Here is a 23958-nt window from a genome sequence, read left to right as displayed (position 1 = left end):
GGCTGACCCAGTGAAATATAGAAGTGGTTGAATAGACTTAGGGTTGTTATTGCTACAGGAACAGAATCTCAACCTGAGCTCTTCATAGCATTTCCCTTGTTTGGGCACCTCATGATACTGTCGTCATGTACTTCTGTCACATTCTGTACACAGACATTTGTTTTGTTTTGATAAATATTCTTGTTCATTCAGGGAGTCTTTTTGAGCCCCTATAGTACGTCAGGCACTGTTCTCACTGTTGGGGATACAGGAAGGGACAAAACAAAGATCCAGTTCTTCCTGGCTCAAAACCTAGATTCAAGGCTCTGACCTGAGTTTAGATCTGACTCAAAAATGCCCATGATCCATCAATGATACCATAAAATTTTGGAATGCTTGCAAATGGCAAAAGCTCCCTTACAAAGATCTCTTTAGTATATGCTTTCTTCTTGTAACTGTAATTCTGATAGAATATTTAAAATCTTGTTAATTTTACTTTAAAAGTAATGGATTAAAATTTATATCCTAGAACCCCTGTGAAAAGAAAAAACATAATTTTAAATATAGCAAGTTAAAAACTAGTGTTAAAATAATGCTCAATGCACAAGTTTATATTTACTTTGTAATTTTATAACTGAAGAAATTGCTGTCATGGCATAATATTTATCTGTTTCTAGGTAACAAATTACTCTCCATACTTAACAGCTAAAACAAGCACTTGTTATCTCACACACTTTCTATGGGCCAGCAGTCCAGGAGCAGCTCAGTAGGGTGATTCTGGCTCAGGGTTTCTTATAAGGCTGCACTCAAGAAGGAAGATCTGTTTCCATGGTTCACTCATATGGCTGTGGGTAGGAGGCCTCTGTTCCTCACCATATGGGCCTCTCCATATGGCTGCTTCACGACATGGCAGCAAGCTCCCTCTAGAGCAAGTGATCCAGGAGAAAACAAGGCAGAAGCCACAGTGTCTATTACGACCGAGTCTCAGAAGCCACACACCATCATTCCTACAGTATCCTAGTGGTTACAGAGATTGGCCCTACTCATTGTGGGAGGCAAACACATGAGGTTTTGAATACGAGAGGTGAGGATCACTGGCGCCATCTTGGAGGCTGGCTACCGCTGTGGGAAGTGATGTGGTATAAGGGAGAGTCCATGATGTATGTGTTTCAGTCTGGGTTCAAATGTTGGTGTGACTTCTTAACTAATTTCCCCAAGATTAAGAGTTATTATATTTGTAATGTGAAATGAGCACAGCAATTCTACATTCCCAGGATTTTTGACAAGGTGAAATAAGATAGTCAATATAGGGCTTCGCACATGTTTAGAATTTAATAGCATCTGTTCATTATTATTTTAAATTTAACTTAAGGCCAGCCTTCATATATATACCTGAAAGACTAAATAAACCATTTACTATATTAAGCTAATTCTGAATATTATTTTTTTAAAAGAGACCAGAGAATTTTACTGAATTGAGCCACACAGTATTTAAACCACTTGTATCAGTTTAATTGTTGGGTTCTAATTGTTTAAAGCACACACATACACAATTTGTGTTTTCTACTTGAAAGTAGTTGGAATATCATGGACACTGTACTGGTTTCCAGCAGGAACATGTACTTGTCATTTAGGCCGCAGCACTGCCTCTTCACCTCAGCAGGTGAGCTGCAGAGAATCCACATCATGTGGGTAGTAACTGCTGTCTCTTTCTTCCTCTAACAGATGGAGGTTTACTGTTCAGACTTTCATGCTGAAAGAGCAGCAAGAGAGAAGATTCATGAAGAAAAGGAGCAGCTTGCATTGCAGCTGGCAATTTTGCTGAAAGACAATAATGTTTTTGAAGATGGAGACAGGTAAGATGAGGGGAAGACTTAGAACACATTTCAGCCTAGGACCTGTCAAAGATGGTTCCTAATTTGAGCTGTCAGAATCACTGGGTATACATCTCTTGAGTGGGTTCATATGTTTAGTGTGACTCATGAGGCATGGCAGTGTTTTGTAGAAACCGATCAAATTCTTTGCCTGTAGATTATCTGTAAAAACGTGATATTGAGTTTCAAAGTCATATCTTGCTATTATCATCAGTGAAACAGTCCTAACATTTTTTAAAAGATTTTATTTATTTTTACAGAGAGGAAGGGAGGGAGAAAGAGAGGAGAGAATCATTGATGTTTAAGAGATATATCAACTGGGTTGCCTCTCTCATGCCCCCAACTGGGGACCTGGCCTACAACCCTACAACCAGGGCATGTGCCCTGACTGGGAATTGAACTGGTAACCTTTTGGTTCACAGGCCAGCGCTGAATCCACTAAGCCATATCAGCCAGGGCACAGTCCTAACTTTTTAAATAATTCTATAATATTGTATATCTTAAAAGAAAATACTGCTAAAATTTCTCCTGTCCTTTGAATTTTCATTTTGAAAAACATTTGAAAGATACAGAAATACAAAAACACAGAGATTAAAATATATACAAATATGTACCTCATTCAGAAATGACAGCTACTAACATTTCTTCTATTGATATTTGCTTCAAGTAATTTGTATTAAACGAAAAAAGGAGTCCTGGCTGTGTGGCTTGATGGATTGAGCGCTGGCCTGTGAACTGAAAGGTCGCTGGTTCATTTTCCAGTCAGGGCACATGACTGGGTTGCAGGCCAGGTCCCCCGTTGGGGGCAAGTGAGAGGCAATTGACTGATGTATCTCTCATGCATGATCAATGTTTTTCTCCCTCTCTCTAAAAATAAATAAATAAATAAATAAAAATCTTTTTTTAAAAAAGGAGCTGTAGACGAAGTTGAAGTCTTTTGTTCCCCATCCTTCATTATATTCCTCTCTTCCCTTCTCCATACTGCCTGGAATTTGGGTAGCATCCCCATCTGTTTTATATTTTTATATAATACCTTAAAATAAGATAATATTAATTTCTCTGTGCTTAAGCTACAAAATGATCACTACAAATATTGTTTTGCAACTTGCTTTATATAACATTGTGATTTTTTAACTGGATGTATATATGTGCAGAGTATCTCTTTAGAAATATGTTAATTTTTTTCTAATCCATTCCCCTATCAGTTGACAGTTTGGTTACTTCATAACTGATTTTTTAAAAAGTCTTAAGTGTTATTTACTTTTACGACATTGTGTCCTAGTTACAATATTTACAATGAAGTCAGTCTTAAGTTCTGGTTTCTATGCACACTGGCGTTGTAGTTCAACTCTCTTTTTTTTCTTCTCTCATTCTGCTGAATGTGTGCTTAATGTTGTCACATTTAAGGATCTTAAAACATCACAGAGAACGTTGCTTTTCATTGCAGTAGGCAGTCCTTGATGGAAATGCAGAGCCGTCATGGGGCCAGAACCAGTGACCCCGACCAGCAGGATTACCTTGTTCAAAGAGGTGAGTCACATGTGATTCTAGGCTTTCAGAATTCCAGAGAATAACTGTCCTTGACAAAGATGCTTGAAAAAAATTCTACTACATCCTATATAATGGATTTCAAATTAAGCTACCAAAAATGTAGTACCCATCAGTCTTATTTCCACAGTACCCCAATCTCCATGCATTACCTACTAAATCCAGACCAGACACTTCCCACTGACAGTTAATGTCTGGCAGAGCCAAACTTTTAGGCCTTCTCTCTCTCTATTTCCCTACAGCAATTAGCCAGCTGAATCACTCCTTGTTCTTTCAACTTGCCTGCCCTAAGCCTGTATACCTACATATACTTGTTTATGGGGTGTCCTTCACGTAGGTGCCTTCTTTCACTCATATCCTTGGTCTTCCTCCAGTCTCTTTCCAGTAAACTCTTATCCCATCTTTAGAACCCATTTCAAGTACCATCTCTATGATACCAACAAAATGTGATCTCTCCCTTCTGAATTTCCAAAGTACTTCATACGTTTTAGTACTTGACTGCTATTTATTATAATTATTTATATATTCGAAATATACATTTAAGTCTCTTTTAAATAAGCTCCCTCAGAGCTGATATCTTCACCCACTACCTGGTGCTATGCACATAAATAATGTTACCATTTATTGAGAGTTTACTATGCATGCAAACTGCCATTGTGCTAATCACTTCATATTTCACGCAATTCCCACAAAATTCTGTCAGATATATATTATCATTATCTTACAGAAGGCAAGGTTATATTACTTAGGATCACAATGCAAATTAGGAGCAGAACCAGACATGGAACCCAAGGCTATCTGACCTTAACCACTACACAGTACTTCATGGAGTACACTGTCATTTAATTACATACCATATCCAGGTTTTAATTTCCTGGGTGAAACTGATCATGACACTTATTACATGGTTTTAATACACTAGTAATGTTCTGTAATTTGTAATGAATCACTGCCTTAACAGTACTGGAAAGGAAGTATTATCCTTGATTCTATTATGAAAAAAATAGATATTAAAAAAAAAAACCCTCAAAGTACCAAAGACTGACATGACAAGAAGAAAGTTAATAGCAATGCCAGTTAGACGATTCTGGGTTTAGGATGCCATCCTAAATTTCACATAAAACTGGTTCTTTAATATATATTTTTTTAGTGCTGGACCAGTCTTAAGTCCCTTCCATATACCAACTGACTATTGAAAGGGACTATATCACAAAGTTATCACAGCAAGGAGGTAATATTAGTATATATAGTTAACTATTAAGTCTTGGGGAAATTTCTTTGAATATCCCTTTTACCTTCCATATCCTCCTGTTCTCTACCCCCACCACCACCACCAAAGTTCTTTTACAGAAAAAACAGGCCAAAGTCAATATCAGAGGTAGTAAGTCAGGGTACGAGTAAACATAGTGTGCATGGGACACATGCAGAGGTAGCAGCCCGTGAACTGACATAAATAATATCCTCATGCATTTTTTAGCTTTACTGGTTAAAGCTATGTTCTCTGAAAGTTACATCTACCCACTTGATCACTGCTATGCATTTTCTCTAACCTAATTTTAAATATCCTAGGATACCAATATACCTCATATTTAGAAGTACTTACACAGTTGTGTTAAGTCAAAAAGGACAATCTCTTGTACCTTCTTAAGGGAAGGTTTTCATTCATCATAACTGTGTAAGGCAAATGCTTATTTACATTAAAAAGAATTGGTTACTCTTTGATTTATAACCTAAAAATCATCACAAAGTGCAAATTTATTCCTGAATTTTTTTGTCTTATACAAAACAATATTCCAGAGACTGTCTTAAGACTTTTTTTTTAGTTTCCTAACAAAACTGCCTTAAACAAAAACCCCTCTCAGTATATTTTATCGTCATCAGCAGCCATCTCCATGCCTAATCCAGCCTAGGGCATCCAGCTAAGCACAAGGAAACAAATGTATGTAAGTCATTGTCAGATCCATGGGGGTTTATGGTGTAGTTGGAGAGACATGATGTGCAAGAACAAAGATGAAGTGATAGCTCTGGCTGGCGTGGCTCAGTAGATTGAGTACTGGCCTGTGAACCAAAGGGTCGCTGGTTCGATTCCCAGTCAGGGCACATGCTTAGATTGTGGGCAGGGTCCCCAGTGAGGGGCACATGAAGGGCAGCCACACATTGATGTTTCTCTCCCTCTCTCCCTCCCTTCCCTTCTGTCCAAAAATAAATAAAATCTTAAAAAAAGAAAAAGAGATGATGTGATAATATAACACTTAATATAATACTGCTAAGGATAAGAAGAAAGGATGATAATTAAGGCCGAGGGCAGTTGAGATAGACTTTGAAAACATGTGACTTGAAAGCTAGGATTGACATTGAAGCTAGGATTTAGATAGGTACAGTATGAGAATGAAAGGGCAAAGGCAGAAATGAATGTAATGTGTTAATAATGAAAACTGACTACATTTATTTTATAGAGAAGAGCTGGGAGGTGAGGTAGAGGGAACCCATCATTGCAAGTCTTGAGTTTTAACCTAGATCAGGACAAGAGGAAAGGCTGATCAATCGAGTTTAAAATGAAAAGTCAGCAGTCCCTCACAATTGGCTGGTTGTCATCTAGCGCAGGGTTTGGCAAACTGAAACTCACAGGTCAAATCTATCCTGGTTTTATAAATGAAGTTTTATTGGAACATAGTCATGCCCTTTTGTTGTATCGCCTGTGGCTACTTTCATGCAATAGTGGCAGAGTTGAGTAGTTATGAGTAGGCTTTGCAAAGTAGGTTTATAGTTGTGAATATGAGAAACACAGAGTTTATTGTCATTTATTAATTATTGTATTATTTTCCATATGAACAACTGTAAACCTACTTTTGCCCGATCCTGTATTTACTCTCTGGTCCTTTACAGAAAAAGTTTACTGACCCTTGATGTAGAACAATGAGACCTTTAGAAAGCTCCCTGTGTCAGAAATCATGCCTTGTGATCAATATTTCTGTTCTAGGGTACTTCTAAAATTTGCTGAACAAAAACTATCTGTAATAGTCTCACATGTTATTCAATTCAAATAATATGCTGAGAAGCAAATAACTATGTTAAAGGTTACCTCCATTGTCATCCTCCAAAGAAAACCAAACATTGGGGTGGGGGATTGAATGAAAGTCTGGAGACCTGAGTGGAGACTCTACAAAACCAAAATGGTTTGCATTCGTCCAGATAGGTCAGACTAAGGAGATGTTCCAGGAGCCAGAAGTCATTTCTAGTACTAACCCCAATGTGCACATGTGGGACCTATGTAGAGTCAAGGCTTATTTTGAGCATTCTTTGATTTTGATTTGAACCTTAATCCAACTCCAAAACTAGGTGAAATGACAGGATTCAATTCTTCTATTCTTTCTCCTCACTTACTTTGCCTGGATAATCCTTATTCATTCCTAAGCCTCCTCTCAAGTGGCATCAGTCTCACCCAGGAGGCCTATCTTCACAGAGCAGTCCAAGCCAGGTGCCTTTCTCTGTCCTCCCACTAAACTACCTTGTGCATGACACAGCCACGGCACTCCCCTCATGTGCCACACTGTCGTTTTTCTTGTCTGACACTCCCATCATATCCGTATCCCTCTCTTCCTTTTCATAGGGTACTGAAAAGCATCTGCTGAATGAACGTAATGTTTGTCTGTTTCTGAGAAGGTACATGCTGATCTAGGACACTACATCTCCATACTCGGTTCATCATTTTCTCCATGTTCTCTCTTCTTTACCTTACACCTTCATCTATCTCTTTTCTTCTCTCAAATATTCCAGTTTTTACACGAACATGTATTATCCTGTATCTAGAATTAAAACTATGTATTTTCATGTACCTAGAACCTGGAAGGGAGCCTAAATCCTAAAATAATTGGAAAGTGGGTACTACTTTTAGAGATTTTCTCTCTGTGTGTAGATTACTTCAGTAAAAGACAAAAATGACATGGATTCACCTCCCATTAGGTATTAACTAATTACAATGTTTAACTGACATTAAAATTAACCATGTTATTAAAATCCATCAAACAAGACTGCTTGTAACATGGAAGAAATGAAACAACATTTCATTTAATGCTTATTCCCAGGAGCTGAGGATAATAACTGGCGGCAACAGCAACAGCAGAATATACCAATTCATTCTTGCCCCAAATGTGGAGAAGTTCTGCCCGACATAGACACATTACAAATTCATGTCATGGACTGCATCATTTAAGTGTTGACATCTCGCCTCCTCCAAACTGTTGTTAAATGTCAGATTTATTTCCTCTGAGAGTCTTACTTTTGTGTTATTAATGTTTTCACTCAAATATTTTGGCTCATTATGTTTGTTTTAGGAGAAAGGAAATCAATATGTTCCATGTAGGACATTTTTTGTGTGTGGATTTCCATAAATTCACAAAATAGAATTCTTAACATACCTTTTTCTGATAATAGATTGATTTTTAAAACTGTTTTTTATGTGAGCACTGACCTGTTCATGCAGTTAATGATCATGTGACATCATGGGACACAGTGAGGGTAATTAGATGGAAGAAGTACTGCTGAGAACTTTTAGGAACCTTCTAAGGAGGCAGGAATTTGAAGTGGTCACAGCTTTCTTCAAGAAAAATGTCTCTGAAGTATTTTTGAAATAAATTATGTTGTTATTTTTCTTCATCCATTTAAGACAAACCTATTTGGGGTTGTGTGTATATGTGTACCATTTTATTGCAGCCACAGTAGTTGTACCAAAGTTATGATATGGCTGTTCACATATGAACACTGTGAACATTTACTGGATCATCAGGACAAAGAAAAAAATTTTGATATAGATGAAGTAGATACATTAGGTTCACTGGATTTGCTATAACTACAGTGGCAAAGAAGTTATCTTTGTTTTTTCATTTGTGCTGTAGGTATGTGGGCTTGTACAGTAGAAAGTTTATTCACTTCTAAAAGGAACCACTGTTCATTCATTCTCTTCTTAGATCAGGCTATAAGGTCATAATCACAAGAATGGTTATTGCAAAGTAAAATTTTGCTTATAAATCTTTCACACTGTTCATACGTTACTGGCTAATATCATAGGATGCATTTTCTGGATTCAGCTTCATATAAGCTTATTACTTGTTAATTCTATGAATATGAGCAAATCCCTTTACTAGAGACAAATATGTGCTGTTTGAATTACAAATTGTTTTTGCTACAGAGGTGAAAAGATAGGGATGCGCCATGTTTCATAAACCTACAGTTATTAGTAACACTGGGCCAGCCATAAAAGTAAAGAATGACCTTATGCATCTAGAACCTAAAACATTTAAGAGAAAATTAAAATAATCTCCTCAGTTTGGCTCTGTCATTAGACAAACTTGATTTAATACACACATATACACACACAAATGGAATCAAACAGGAATCAAAATAGTTAATTATATCTTTACACTGTGAAAATGCAACAGTAACTTAGATTAAAAGGCTTTCCTGCCCTGGCTGGTGTGGCTCAGTGGATTTAGCGCCAGACTGTGAACCAAAATATCACCAGTTCAATTCCTGGGCACATACTTGGGTCACAGGCCAGATCCCCATTGGGAATGTGGGAGAGGCAACTGATCTGTGTTTCTCTTGCACATCGATGTTTCTCTCCCCCTCTTTCTCCTCCCTTCCCCTCTCTATAAAAATAAATAAATAATAATGAAAGATTTTCCTGCTTCAATCCTGGGAGAATGTTTGTTAAAGACATTATGAAAATTTTAATTTCTTGTTTAAAGCTTTTAGTTTATTTTTTCCCTTAGTATTTTATACTGAAGAAAATAGATTTCTATATTATCCTAAACAGAAAAGCAAACCAAATGGTTTTACATTTAAGTTTTGGGGGATATTATTTTACTTTGTTCAAGTAAAAATATTAAGCTATTCATAACTCTGAAATACCTAGAAACCCTTTAAACACCTGGAAATTAAACAACACACTTGTAAATAGTAGTACATGGGTTAAAGAAGAAGTCTCAAGAGAAATTTACAAATATTTTAAACAAAATGAAAATATAACAAAATTTGGGGATGACGCAAAAGAAGTGCTTAACAAGAAATCTGTAGCATTGAATACATATGTAGAAAATAAGAAAGACCTAAAATCAACAATCTAAGCTTCCCGTTTAAGAAACTAGAAAAAGAATGGCAATTAAACATAAAATAAGCAGAAGAATATTGAATGATAAAAATTAGAGAAGAAATCAATTAAATTGAAACCAATCAATAGAGAAAATCAGTAAAACCAAAAACTGGTTCTTGGAAATGACCAGTATAATTGGTAAAACTCTAGCCAGGTTAACTGAAAATAGAAGACACTGGTATCACCAGCAGTGAAATTGGAATTTGAAACTAAACAACACAATAACATTCATGAGCACCGAAACATGAAACATTCAGGTATAAACCTATTAAAATATATACAAGATCTGATGAAAGAACTCAAAAGAACTAAATAAATGGAGAGATATTCCACGTTCATGTACAGGGAGACTCAGTACTGTCAAGAAGTCAGTTCTTCCCACTCTAATTTATAGAGTCCATGATCCCAACTGAAATCCTGATGAGTTATTCTGGGGATATCAACAAACTGATACTAAAATTTATATAGAGAGACAAAATACTCAGAATGGCCAACACAATACTGCAGGAGAATACAAATAGAGGACACCACCTAACTTCAAGAATTACTATAAAGCAACAATAATCAAGACAGCATGGTATTGGTGAAAAAATGGACAAATACATCAATGGAACAGAATAGACAGCCCAGATATAGACCCAGAGAGTCCACTGGTCTTTGACAAAGGAGAAAAAGCAGTTTGATGGAGAAAGGATAGTATTATTAACTAATAGTGCTGGCACAACTGGATGTCCACATGCAAAAACAAACTAACTAAAAAATGAATCAAGACACAGACCTTACACCTTTCACAAAAACTAACCACCGATTGGGAATAGATCTATACAAAACAGATATCTGATGAAGAACTAGTATCCAAAATATGTAAGCTACTTTCAAGACAACAGTAGGCAAAAAATAAAATAAAATAAAATAAAACAAAATTAAAATAAAATAAAATAATTTAAAAATGGGAAAAACAGGAAACACCTAGCCAATATTCTGAGGAATAGAGCAAATAGCCAACAATATCTCAGCATATATGAAAATTGGAGACCAAAAACTGTCGAGGACACTGAAAAATCAGATGGTGAGACAATAAAACCTGAACCTGTGAAAAGACCAGAGTTAGATCCAAAGAGGGGTCATCCCAACAACTGAGACCTTGAGACAAATTTCACTTTGCTACTCCAGAGAACTTGCAAGGTAGGAGTGGTGAACACCAGTACACCTGCTGGAAGAGGAAACCCACCAACAAAGGGACCACCAGCAGATAACAGAAGGTGAAGGAGGAAATGGAAGCCACACTAACTTCAATCCAGGACTGATCTGCAAATACAACTAAAAGGTGGAGAAATTACCCACAACAAACAACTGAACAAGAGCAAGGAAGAAACCTCAAAACCTTGTACACACAGAAGAATCAGCTTCAACACAACCTGTTCACACCTGCCCAACAGAATACAAGACGTAATGGACAGAGTGACCTTCAGTTAACCAGCTGGAGGGAAGGACCTATCAAAGAAGGACCCAACAACAATCAAAACCCATACAGAGAGCCAACATAAATGACAGCCCAAGACCAGTGAGCTCAGGAAATTAAGGAGACTGCACCACTGAATCTCACAGATCTTCTACCACAGAAGTTCACACCAGAAGCCCAGGGAGTCAGAACAGATCAATTTAAGCAGAGGCTAACAAGAAGAGTCTCACAAACAGTGGGAAGACAAAGAAACAATCCCTAAATGAAAGGAAAGGAGGAAGCCTTAGAATGAATGCTAAATGAAATAGAGGCAAGTCAACTATCAGATACGGAGTTCAAAGCAGTGGTTATCAGGAAGCTCAATGAGCTCACAGAGAATTACCAGAAACTACAGGGAAACTACAATGAACTCACTGCAAACTATATCAACATGAAAAAGGAAATAGAAACTATCAACAAGGGCCAAGAGGAAATGAAGAATACAATTTCTGAACTGAAGAACAGAGTAGAAGGAATCAAAAGCAGGCTCAATGAAGCAGAGGAATGGATCAGTGAGCTGGAAGACAAGGTAGAAAAAAACACCCAGAAAGAGCAAGAAAAGGAAAAGAAGCTCAGAAAGAATGAAGAGGGATTAAGGGAAATGCAGGACAACATAAAATGTAATCATATCCATATAATAGGGATACCAGAAGGAGAAGAAGAACAAGGGATAGAAAACCTGTTTGAAAAAGTAATGATGGAAAACTTCCCTAATTTGGTGAGAAAAAGTCACACAAATCCAGGAAATACAGAGAGTCCCAATCAAGAGGAACCCAAAAAGGCCCACTTCAAGACACATCATAATTAAAATGGCAAAATTCCAAGACAAAGAGAAAATTTTAAAGGCTGCATGGGAGAAACAGGAAATAACAAGAAGGAACAAGGGAGCCCCGATAAGGTTAACAGCTGACTTCTCAATGGAAACACTCCAAGCCAGAAGAGAATGGCAAGAAATATTCCAGGTAATGAGAACCAGAGGCCTGCAACCAAGGCTATTTTACCTTGCAAGGCTCTCAATCAAGATAGAAGGCCAAATAAGGAGCTTCCCAGACAAAAGAAGTCTAAAAGAATACACCTCCACCAAGCCAGCTCTGTAAGAGATGCTAAAGGGACTGCTTTAAGAAAAGGAAGGAAAAGAGAGAGAGAGGAACACAGGTACAAAAATGGCAATGAATAAGTACCTATCAATAATAACCTTAAATGTAAATGAATTAAACGCTCCAATCAAAGACATAGAATAGCTGAATGGATAAGAAAGCATGACCCATACATATGATCCCTACAACAGACCCACCTCAGGACAAAAGACACAGACTGAAAGTGAAGGGCTAGAAACAAATTTTCCAAACACATGGACAAGGAAAAAAAGCTGAGGTAGCAATACTCATATCAGACAAAATAGTCTTCAAAAAAGGGGCCATAAAGAGAGACCCAGAAGGTCACTTCATAATACTCAAGGAAATAACCCACCAAGAAGACATAAACATTGTAAATATATATGCACCCAACAAAGGAGCATCCAAATACATAAAGAAAATCTTGGAGGACTTCAAGAAAGATATTGACAGCAACACAATCATAGTAGGGGATTTTAACACCACACTGTCAAAAACGGACAGATCTTCCAAACAAAATATCAACAAAGATGTGGCATTGAACAGTGCCCTAGATGAAATGACTTATCTGATATATATAGAGCCTTTCATCCCAAAGAAGCAAAATAAACATTCTTTCCAAATGCACATGAACATTTTCAAACATAGACCACATGATAGGACACAAAACAAGCCTCAACAAATTCAAGAAAATTGAGATCATATCAAGCATTTTCTCCAACCACGAGGGATTGAAACTAGAAGCCAACCCCAAGGTGGGGGGGGAGGGGGGTACTCAAGATCATGGAGATTCAATAGCATGCTATTAAACAATGAATGGGTCAAGAATGAGATTAGGGAAAAACTCAAAACATTTCTGGAAACAAAGGAACATGAACCCGCAACAACCCAAAACTTATGGGACACAGCGAAGGCAGTCCTGAGAAGGAAGTTCATAGCCATAAAGGCCTACCTAAAAAAGATAGAAACATTTCAAATGAACATCCGAACCCTACGCCTACAAGAACCGAAAGAATAACAACACAGACAGCCCGGAGCAAGTAGAAGGAAGAAAATAACCAAGATCAGAGCAGAATTAAATGACAGAGACTAAAAGCACAATTCTTAGGATCAATGAATCCAGGAGCTGGTTCTTTGAAAAGATAAACAAATTTGACAAGCCTTTAAGCAGGCTCATCAAGAAAAAAAGACAGGACACAAATAATCACAATCAGAAATGAAAGAGGAGAGATTACAACTGACACCACAAACATACCAAGGATTGTAAGACATTACTACGAAGAACTATATGCCAAGAAATTTGAAAACCTGGGCAAAATGGACAAATTTCTAAAAAATATACTCTTCCAAAACTGAATGAAGAAGCAGCAGAAAGCCTCAACAGACCAGTAACAGCAGGTGAAATTGAAACAGTAATCAAAAAACTCCCGACACACAAAAGCCCTGGAATGGATGGTTTCACAGGAAAATTCTACAAAGCATTTAAGGAAGAGCTAACCCCTATCCTTCACAGATTATTCTAAAAAATCCAAGAAGATGGAAGACTCCCAAACTCTTTTTACGAAGCCAGCATCATCTTAATTCCAAAACCAGATAAAGACACAACAAAGAAAGAAAACTTCAGGCCAATATTGCTGATGAACATAGATGCTAAAGTCCTCAACAAAATATTGGCAAACCTCATCCACCAATACATTAAAAAGATCATACACCATGACCAAGTGGGATTCATCCCAAGGATGTAAGGATGGTACAATATTCACAAATCAATAAATGTAATATATCACATAAACAAAAGGAAAGACAAAAATAACACGATCATATCAATAGATGCAGAAAAAGCATTTGATAAGGTACAGCACCCACTTATGATAAAATCACTAAGCAAAGTTGGAATAGAGAGAGCATTCCTCAACATAATAAAGGCCATATACGAGAGGCCTACAGCTAACATCATACTTAATGGGCAAAACTAAAAGCTTTCCCACCAGGATCAGGAACAAGACAAGGTTGTCCACATTCACCATTTCTATTCAACATAGCCACAGCATAGCCACATTGCTGTGGCTGGAAGTCCTAGCCACAGCAATCAGACAAGAAAAGGAAATAAAAGGCATCCAAATTGGAAAAGAGGAAACAACTGTCATTGTTTGCAGATGACATGATAGTGTACACAGAAAATCCTATACACTCCACCAAAAAACTGCTCAACCTAATAAATGAATTTAGCATAACAGCGGGATACAAAGTCAATATTCAGAAATTGAAGGCATTTTTGTACACCAATAATGAAATATGAGAAACAGAAATCAAGGAAAAAATCCCATTTGATATAGCAACAAGAAAAATAAAATACCTAGGAATTAACCTAACCAAGGAGGTAAAAGACCTGTATGCAGAGAAGTACATAACACTGAAGAAAGAAATCAAGGAAGACAGAAACAAATGGAAACATATACTGTGTTCATGGATTGGAAGAATTAACATCATCAAAATGTCCATACTACCCCAAGCAATTTATACATTCAATGCAATACCTATTAAGTACCAATGGCATATTTCACAGATACTGAACAAACACTTCAAAAATGTATATAGAACCATATATGAGCCTGAATAGCTGCAGCAATTTTGAGAAAGAAGAGCAAAGTAGGAGGGATCACAATACCTAGTATCAAATTATTACAAGGCCACTGTAATCAAAACAGCGTGGTACTTGCATAAAAACAGACAGATAGAGCAATGGAACAGAACAGAGAGCCCAGAAATAAACCCAAGTCTTTATGGTCAATTAATTTTCAAGAAAGGGGACAGCAGCATAAAATGGAGTAAAAATAGCCTCTTCAACAAATGGTGTTGAAAGAGCTGGACAACTACATGCAAAAAAATGAAACTTGACCACCAACTTACACCATACACAAAAATAAATTCAAGGTGGATAAAAGAGTTAAATATAAAACGTGACACCATTAAAGTCCTAGAGGAGAATGTAGGTAGAAAAATCCCAGATATTTCACACAGCCGTATTTTCACTGATATGTTCCTTAGAGCAAGGGACATAAAGGAAAGAATAAACAAATGGGATCTCATTAAAATAAAAAGCTTCTGCGTAGCTAAAGAAAACATTAAAATGAAAAGAGAACCAACCATATGGGAAAACATATTTGCCAACGATACCTCAGACAAGGGTTTAATCTCCAAAATATATAAAGAACTTACATGACTGCACTCTAAGAAGACAAGCAACTGAATTTAAAAATGGGCAAAGGACTTGAACAGACACTTCTCCAAGAAGGACATACAAAGGGTCCAGAGACATGTGAAAAGATGCTTAGTACTGCTAGCCATCAGAGAGATGCAAATTAAAACCACAATGAAATACCATCTCACACCAATCAGAATGGCCATCATAAACAAATCAACAAACAACAAGTGTTTGAGAGGTTGTAGAGAAAAGGGAATCCTAGTGCATTGTTGGTGGGAATACAGATTGGTGCAACCACTATGGAAAACAGTGTGGAATTTCCTCAGAAAATTAAAAATGCAACAGCCTTTTGACCTGGAAATTCCACTGCTAGGATTATATCCTAAGTACCCTGAAACACCAATCCAAAAGAACCTATGCACCCCAATGTTCATAGCAACACAATTTACTTCCAGCCAAGTGCTGGAAGCAACCTAAGTGCCCATTAGTAAATGAATGTATCAAAAACAATGGTACATTTACACCATGGAATACTTACTACACAGTAGAAAGAAAGAAGGATCCCCTACCCTTTGCAACAGCATAGATGGAACTGGAAAGCATTATGCTAAGTGAAATAAGCCAGGCAGTGAAAGACAAATACCATATGATATCACCTTTAGCAGGATCCTAATCAACAAAACAAACAAGCAAAATTATAACCAAAGACACTGAAATTGAGAACAGGCTGACAGTGACCAGAGGAGAGAAGGGAGGGAATTTTAGGGGAAAAGGGTGAAGGGTTTGCAGGAACAATTATAAAGGACACATGGACAATAATGGGGGGAGGTGGAAATGGGAGGGAGTTAGGGAGGGTTGGGGTATTGGGCTGGGGTGGCAGGGAAAGGCATAAAACTATACTTGAACAACAATAAAAGATAAAAATGGGGGAAATCAGGTACCTCACTAAAGCAAATATACAGATGGCAAATAAGCATATAAAAAGATGTCAACATTATATGCCATTAGGGAAGTACAAGTTAAAAATGAGACACCACCACACACTTATTAAATAGCTAAAATCCAAACTAGTAGTAACACCAATTGCTGGCAAGGGTATGGAACAACAGGAAATCCCATTTATTTCTGGTGGAAATGCAAAATAATCCTTTGGAAGACAGTTTGGCAGTTTCTTGCAAAACCAAATGCAATCCTTGGAATTTACCCAAATGAATTGAAAACTTACATCCACACAAAACCTGCACAAGTGTTTATAATATTAATAATTGCCAAAACTTGAAAGCAGCCAAAATGCCTTTCATTAGGAAAATGGGTAAACAAACTGTGGTACAGCCAGGTGGTGGAATATTATTCAGCACTAATAAGGAATGAGCTATCAAACCATGAAAATACATAGTAAGAAGGAAACGTACATGCATATTGTTAATGAAAGAAGCTAATCTGGAAAGGCTACATACTGTATGATTCCAACTATATGACATTCTGGAAAAGACAAAACTATGGAGACAGTAAAAGAACTAGGGCTTTCCAGGAGTTGGGGGAGGGGGCAGATGGTATGAATAGGTAAGAGCACAAAGGACTTTTAGGGCAGTGAAACTATCCTGCATGAATGTATTACATATAGAGTGAACCCTAATGCCAACTAGGAACTTTAGTTAATAATGTATCAATATTGGCTCATCAGTCATAATGTGTCCCATATCAATGCAAGATGTTAACAATAGAGGAAATTATGTGTTGAATGGGCTATATGGGAACTCTCTGTTCTTCCCACTCAATTTTTTTTGTAGTCCTCTAATTGCTCTAACAAATAAAGTCTATTATTTTCTTTAAAAGGAGCAAAATAACTTTGAACTGTAAGATAATTTAATATGAACACATAAAATGCATTGTGTGCCTCATCAAATCAAGATTCTTCTGAAGATTGGCTAACACTTCCATTTGACCCATAATAAAAAGGCTAATTTGGAATTGCCTTTATAATGAAATGTTAAATTTAGGCTTCTGGTCAAGATGGAGACTTCAGTAAACACAGCACAACCTACTTGCGCAACCACAGCAAAAATTACAACTAGACTATGAAACTGTCACCCAGAATTATAAAAAAATTTAGCTGTATGAAAGTTCAACAACCAAGGCATTAAAGAAGTCATGTTCATCCTGACAGGTAGGAGGGGTGGAGATGCTGAGATGCACAGAGATATGGAATGGGAAGTCCCTCACCCATGAGTGGTAAATAAAAATTGGGAGGATACCTCAGGCGTGAGGGATCCCAGCCCAACACCAGACCACCTAGCCCAGGGTTCTAGTGCCGGGAAGATAAGTCCCTATACCTTCTGGCTGTAAAAACCCGTGGGATTCAGGTGGCAGAAGAAACTGCAGGATTCTCAGAAGTCTCCTCTTAAAGGGCATGTAATGGACCAGGACTTACACAGACTCACTCCCTCTGGGCTCCAGCACTGGGATAGCAGCTGGAAGGGTGCCAGTGACATATGGGATGGAATTGAAGTGTCTGGCATCAGGGCAAGTGTTGGGGGACAGCTTCCTCTTGGACAAAACTCCAGAGGCAAGACAGTGGTACTGTCCCCTTCCTGAGCCACCCCTACACAGAGCAGCAACACCATATCGGAGATTGATTCACATGGGTTGCCCCATCCAGACAATTACCTAAGGCTCTGTCCCCTCCAACTTACAGATTCACTTTTCTACAATAGGCCATGCTACTAAGAGAGCCTATGTGGCGTTACCTAGTGCATAGAAACAAACACAAGGAGGCTGCCAAATTGAGGAGACAAAGAAATATGGCCCAAATAAAACAACAGAACAAATTCCAGAAAAAGAACTAAACAAAATGGAGGTAAGCAATCTAACAGATGCAAAGTTCAAAACACTGGTTATTAGGACACTCAAGGAACTCACTGGGTAATTCATAGCATAAAGAAGACTCAGACAGAAATGAAGGTTGCACTACGTGAAATAAAAGTTCACAGGCAACCAACAGTGTAGTGGATGAAGCTGAGAATTAAATCAATGATGTGGAATATAAGGAAGGAAAAACATTCAATAAGAAAACTAAGAATAAAAAAAGAAAGAAAAACAAGGATAGGCTAAGGAGCCTCTGGGACATCTTCAAACATACCAACATTTGAATCATAGGTATGCCAGAAAGAGGAGAGAAAGAGCAAGAAATCGGAAACCTCTTTGGAAAAAACAATGAAAGAAAGTTTCCCTAATTTGATGCAGGAAATAGACATACAAGTCCCAGAAGCAGAGAGAGTCCCAAACAAGATGGAGCCACATAGAACCACACCAAACACATCTTAATTCAAACGCCAAAGGTTAAAGATTGATGCCAGCACTAGCAAACAGTATCTGCCACATTGTGGATGGGACACGACAAATTCACACAGACTACTGAGTCCTGTGGAGAAAAAGGGATGGCACGGCCACTCTCTCAAGGGGAGAGCACCTCAACCCTCACCTTGACAAGCTTTTATTGCTTTTCTGGGCACATTTCATGATGGCCCTCATTTACTATGCACAGGTTCACTTTAGTTGGTTACCGTTTACAGAAAACAAAGGAGAGGATGCTGCTAATCACATCACAGAAGAAGGGTATTTGCAAATGCAAAGGGAAAACTAGTTGAACTGGTTACACTCATCCTTGGAAGGTTTAGCACAGATTTTAGGAAGTGAATTTAAAGATATGCAGTAAATGTTTGCCACCTCAATTCAGGGTGAGGGAGTTTTAGCAAAAGCAAGTCTCATGGCAGTCTAGGTACAATGCAGGCCTGATTCCCCACGGGAGAACCTATCCATGGGTGTGGGTCCTGTCTGGGCCCATGCCACACATAACGGTCTCCTATAGAAGGGACTGGCAAGAAATATTCAAAGTGAGGGAAAGTAAGGGCCTACAACCTAGCTTATCTAGCAAAGCTATTGTTTAGAATCGAAGGGCACATTAATTGCTTCCCACACAAGATAAAGCTAAAGGAGTTCATCATCACCAAGCCATTATTATATGAAATGTTAAAGGGACTTATTTAAGAAAAGAATATCAAAACTATGAACATTAAAATGGCAATAAATTCACAACTATCAACAATTGAATCTAAGAAACAAACTAAGCAAACAAGCAGAACAGAACCAGAATCATAGATATGGAGATCATTTGCAGGGTTATCAGTTGGGAGGTAAAGGAGAAGAATGATGGGAAAGGTGCAGGGGTTAAGAACTACAAATAGGTAGGTACAAAATACTCAGGGGGATGTTAAGAATGGTATAGTAGGACTTCCAGCCAAGATGGAGGCGTAGGTAGACACAGTGTACCTCCTCACACAACCAAATTAAGGACAACAAAAATTTAGAAACAAAAAAACAACCAGTACTGACAGAAAATTGAACTGTATGGGAGCATGACAACCAAGGAGTTAAAATAGATACATTCATCTAGACCAGTAGGAGGGGCAGAGTTGGGCGGGTGGAGAGGAGTCGAGGCAAAAAAGCAGTGGCGGCAGACCCCAGGTGCAGGATGGCAGTGGGCGGACCCAGCCAGGTGGCAGATTGTGGACAGGCGAGGCACACAAGGCAGCTGGTGGACCAGGCGGTCCTACATTTGCATGCAGATAAACCAGGTGAAGCTAGGGAGTGAGAAAGACTATGCAACCCAGGGTCCCAGCGCTGGGAAATAAAGCCTCAAAACACCGATTGAAAACACCTGTGGGAGTTGAGGTGTCGGGAAAGACTCCCAGCTTTACAGGAGAGTGCGTTGGAGAGACCCATGGGGTCCTAGAATGTGCACAAACCCATCCACATGGGAATTAGTACCAGAAAGGCCCAGTTTGCTTGGGGGAAGCAGCAGAAGGGACTGAAACCCAGCAGAGTGGAGCAAGCGCCATTGTTGCCTCTTGGACCCCTCTATCACAAACAGCATCACTACCCAGCAACCTGGGTTGCCCCGCCCTGGTGACTACCTAAGGCTCCTCCCCTCACTACCTAACAGATGCGACAAGACCAAAAAAGAAAAAAATGACTCAAACAGAAGAACAGATCAAAGCTCCAGAGCAAATACAACTAAGCGACCAAGACATAGCCAACCTATCAGATGCATAGTTCAAAGCACTGGTGATCAGGATGCTCACAGAATTGGTTGAATTTGGTCGCAAATTAGATGAAAAAATGAAGGCTAAGCTAAATGAAAGGAAGAAAACACACAGGGAACCAAGAGTGATGGGAAGGAAACTGGGACTCAAAACAATAGAGTGGACCAGAAGGAAGAAATAAATATTCAACCAGAAAAGAATAAAGAAATAAGAATTCAAAAAAAATGAGGAGAGGCTTAGGAACCTCCAGGACAATTTTAAATGTCCCAACATCCAAATTATAGGGGTACCAGAAGAGGAAGAGCAACAAGTAGAAAAGTTATTTGAACAAATAATAAAGGAGAACTTCCCCAATCTGGCAAAGGAAATAGACTTCCAGGAAGTTCAGGAAGCTCAAAGAGTCCCAAGGAAGTTGGACCCAAGGAGAAACACACCAAGGCACATAATGATTACATTAGCCAAGGTAAAAATGAAGGAGAGAATCCTAGAAGCAGCAAGAGATAAGGAGACAGTAACCTACAAAGGAGTTCCCATCAGACTGTCAGCTGATTTCTCAAAAGAGACCCTGCAGGCAAGAAGGGGCTAGCAAGAAGTATTCCAAGTCATGAAAGGCAAGGATCTACATCCAAGATTGCTCTATCCAGCAAAGCTTTCATTTAGAATAGAAGGGCAGATAAAGTGCTTCTCAGATAAGGTCGGGTTAAAGGAATTCATCATCACCAAGCCCTTATTTTATGAAATGTTAAAGGGACTTATCTAAGAAAAGAAGATTAAAAAAAAAAACCATGTATAATAAAATGACAGCAAACTCACAATCATTAACAACCACACCTAAAGCAAAAACAAACTAAGCAAACAACTAGAACAGGAACAGAAGCATAGAAACGGAGATCACATGGAGGGTTAGCAACAGGGGAGTGGGAGAAGGAGAGAGGGGGAAAAGGTACAGAGAATAAGTAGCATAGATGGTAGGTAGAAAATAGCGGAGGGCAAGAATAGACAGGGGTATGGGAAATATAGAAGCTAAAGAACTTATGACACATGGCATGAACTAAAGTGGCGGAATGTGGGTGGGAGAAGGTGTGCAGGGTGGAGGGAAGTGAAGGGGAGAAATGGGACAACTATAATAGCATAATCAATTAAATATATTTTAAAAAATGGTATAGGAAATGGAGTAGCCAGTGACCTATGGACATGATCTAAGGGGGGACTGCTGGAAGGAATGTGGGGTACTGAGTGGAGAGGGGCAAAGGGGAAAAATTGGGAACTAATAGCATAATCAGTAAAATATATTTTAAAATGGAATATCAAGTTCATTATGCCATCACCAGAAATCAAGTATATGAACCAATATTCAAATATTTTAGAACAGCAAAAGTTACCCAAAATGCTTTGCTATGAATGGCAAATAAAAAGTGGAAATAATAATCTTCTTTGCCATCCTTTGACTTACATAGAGTGTCATTTAAATAATTATTGGAATAACATTCTGTACTCTTACTATGAAAATTTGGTCATTGGTAATTATTTTTTTCTAGCTAACTAATTGCGAAGAGGTGAAGTATAATACAAATATACTGATTCAGGAACTCTCAATGAGCTAAGAGCTTTATGTAGCAATTTTGTCCTTTAAATATATGGAGCCATAATCATGAGTAAGTATATAAAATATTTATTGTTACTAACCCAGCATAACCAAGAAGAAATGTGAACATTTTAATGAGTTAGTTGAAACCACCAGTGCTAGAATTTTTTATTGACTTACCTTTGGAAAACATCAGTTGAGGTAAGTAGATGGAGGAACATAGTCTGTTGTTTATAGTACCCTGTAGATTGGTTGAAAAGCAATAGACATTTATTTAGGCAGCAAAGAAAATATTCTGTTATGAAGATCAGTAGCTTGGGCTTTCCTCTTTCTTAGCTGGGCTATTCCTCTCTAAGTAGATGGTTGCCTCTGAACAAGGATAACATTTTTCTCAGTACGGGGTCTTTGTCCAGTTTATTGGACAAGTTCAATTTGGGATGAAATTCTAGAGTTCTGTACTGTGCAGCTTGGAAGATGTGAAGACAGATATAAAGGGATTTATACAGGGAGGTGTGGGGTAGGGTGGGACCATGGAAACTGGCCATTTCTCTCAATAGAAGGTCTGTTCTGATTTTGAGTGGCATTGCCTCCTGCTGGGCCTAAGATGGAAGAACTGATTTAAGACTCTGGTGCATTAACCAGGTAAACATACTCAGATATTTTGCTTCTACAGTCTCTACTTTAGAGAACTCAACTGTATTGACTAAACTACATCCCAAGCCCTACACTTGAAGCCCTGATATGAACCCCTGGCTACAAACACAAATCTAAAGGTACCTGCCAAATCTCCACAGCATCCCCTCAGCCTGAACTCATCATTGCTTCTCCTGTCCAGAACAAGCTCCTCCTTTAGATTTCTAGCCCATTTCTATAATTCTGCCAGTTTCTCCCAAGTATTGCCAGTATGGCCCCTCTCCTCTCCTTTTCCTGCCAAAGGTAACTTTCCTTTGGTCAGTTACCAAAGCAGACAGGTTTTCCTTCATGTTTCCTGTTTGTCCCTTCCCTTCAACTCACATTCTGGGACTATCACAATTTTCCAATGTGCTGCTCTGCCTCCAATTTGGGGTACATTCAGTTCCTGAGGACCTCTTTGTTAGCTTATATCCCTAAGCAACGCCTTGTAAAGTAGTAAGAATATAAGTTAATACACATGTAATGTTTACATGTGCTGGGCACAGTCTGTGTTTTCAAGGTTTTTTCAACTCTCACACTGCCCTATGAAATAACTATTACTATCCATTTTGCAGATAAGTTAAGGCACTTAAGAATTTACCCAAAGTTGCCGTTAGTATGTATCAGTTAAAAACCTTGCAGCAAAGCCAATATTCTTAACTCCAGAGTCTAAGCTCGTAGCCACACTTTTTCTCTACACAATTTACCTTCCTCCCCCAGCTGCTCAAAGATGGTCTTTTTATTCCTTATGGAAGAAGGTTCCTGACCCAGAGTTCATCATAGTCCACACATTTTACCTACTTATTTTAATGTTTCTCGCTTGTCTCCTTTTTTGCCTCCACTCCAGCAAGACTGGTGTTCTTTAGCAGTCATCTTCTGTAAACTACGAATATATCACATCTACCAAATCAGACACTAAATTCCTAGAATATGGATTACGTCCTTATCCAACACCTTTCATACCTGAGGCTCAGGAATGGATGATAGTCCCGGAGAGTGTCAGGAATTGAGTTTTGATCTCCTGTAAAAATACCACGTATTAATAATACTTCAGTTTCGCGGCGCTGGAGGGCACCAGAACACTTTATTTTACCTAAAGGTGCCTAGGGCTTCACCTACCGGAAGTTCCCTTGCCTTCAATAAAGAGGGCGCCTGGTCACGTGAGCCAATCAGCTTGCTCTACGCAAGGATTTTTTTTTTTTTTTTTTTTTTTTGCGCCTCCTCCA

The 23958-nt window shown here is 38.3% G+C and overlaps 1 protein-coding gene and 1 long non-coding RNA gene across 2 annotated transcripts in view; one reads left to right on the top strand and one right to left on the bottom strand.

Moving 5' to 3' along the window:
- Positions 1-8730, top strand: part of OPTN (optineurin) — a 40096-nt gene extending 31366 nt beyond the window's left edge. The window contains exons 12-14 of the mRNA XM_045858013.1: positions 1705-1835; positions 3301-3383; positions 7487-8730. Coding sequence (XP_045713969.1) covers positions 1705-1835; positions 3301-3383; positions 7487-7614 — 342 coding nt within the window. The 3' untranslated portion in view covers positions 7615-8730. The remainder of the gene's footprint in view (positions 1-1704; positions 1836-3300; positions 3384-7486) is intronic.
- LOC123831215 lies at positions 1470-23831 on the bottom strand. Its single transcript, XR_006787875.1, has 3 exons — positions 23696-23831; positions 22241-22301; positions 1470-1732 (listed from the first exon to the last, which is right to left on the bottom strand). It is a non-coding gene; the product is annotated as an uncharacterized LOC123831215 (long non-coding RNA).
- Between the last annotated feature and the right edge of the window lie 127 nt (positions 23832-23958).

This window comes from Phyllostomus hastatus, unplaced genomic scaffold (assembly GCF_019186645.2).
Source record: "Phyllostomus hastatus isolate PE091 unplaced genomic scaffold, TTU_PhHast_1.1 phas_scaffold_1674, whole genome shotgun sequence".
Classification (NCBI taxonomy): Eukaryota; Metazoa; Chordata; class Mammalia; order Chiroptera; family Phyllostomidae; genus Phyllostomus; species Phyllostomus hastatus.
The sequence above is the reverse complement of the archived record's forward strand: the minus strand, read 5'-3'. Positions and strand labels throughout refer to the sequence as shown.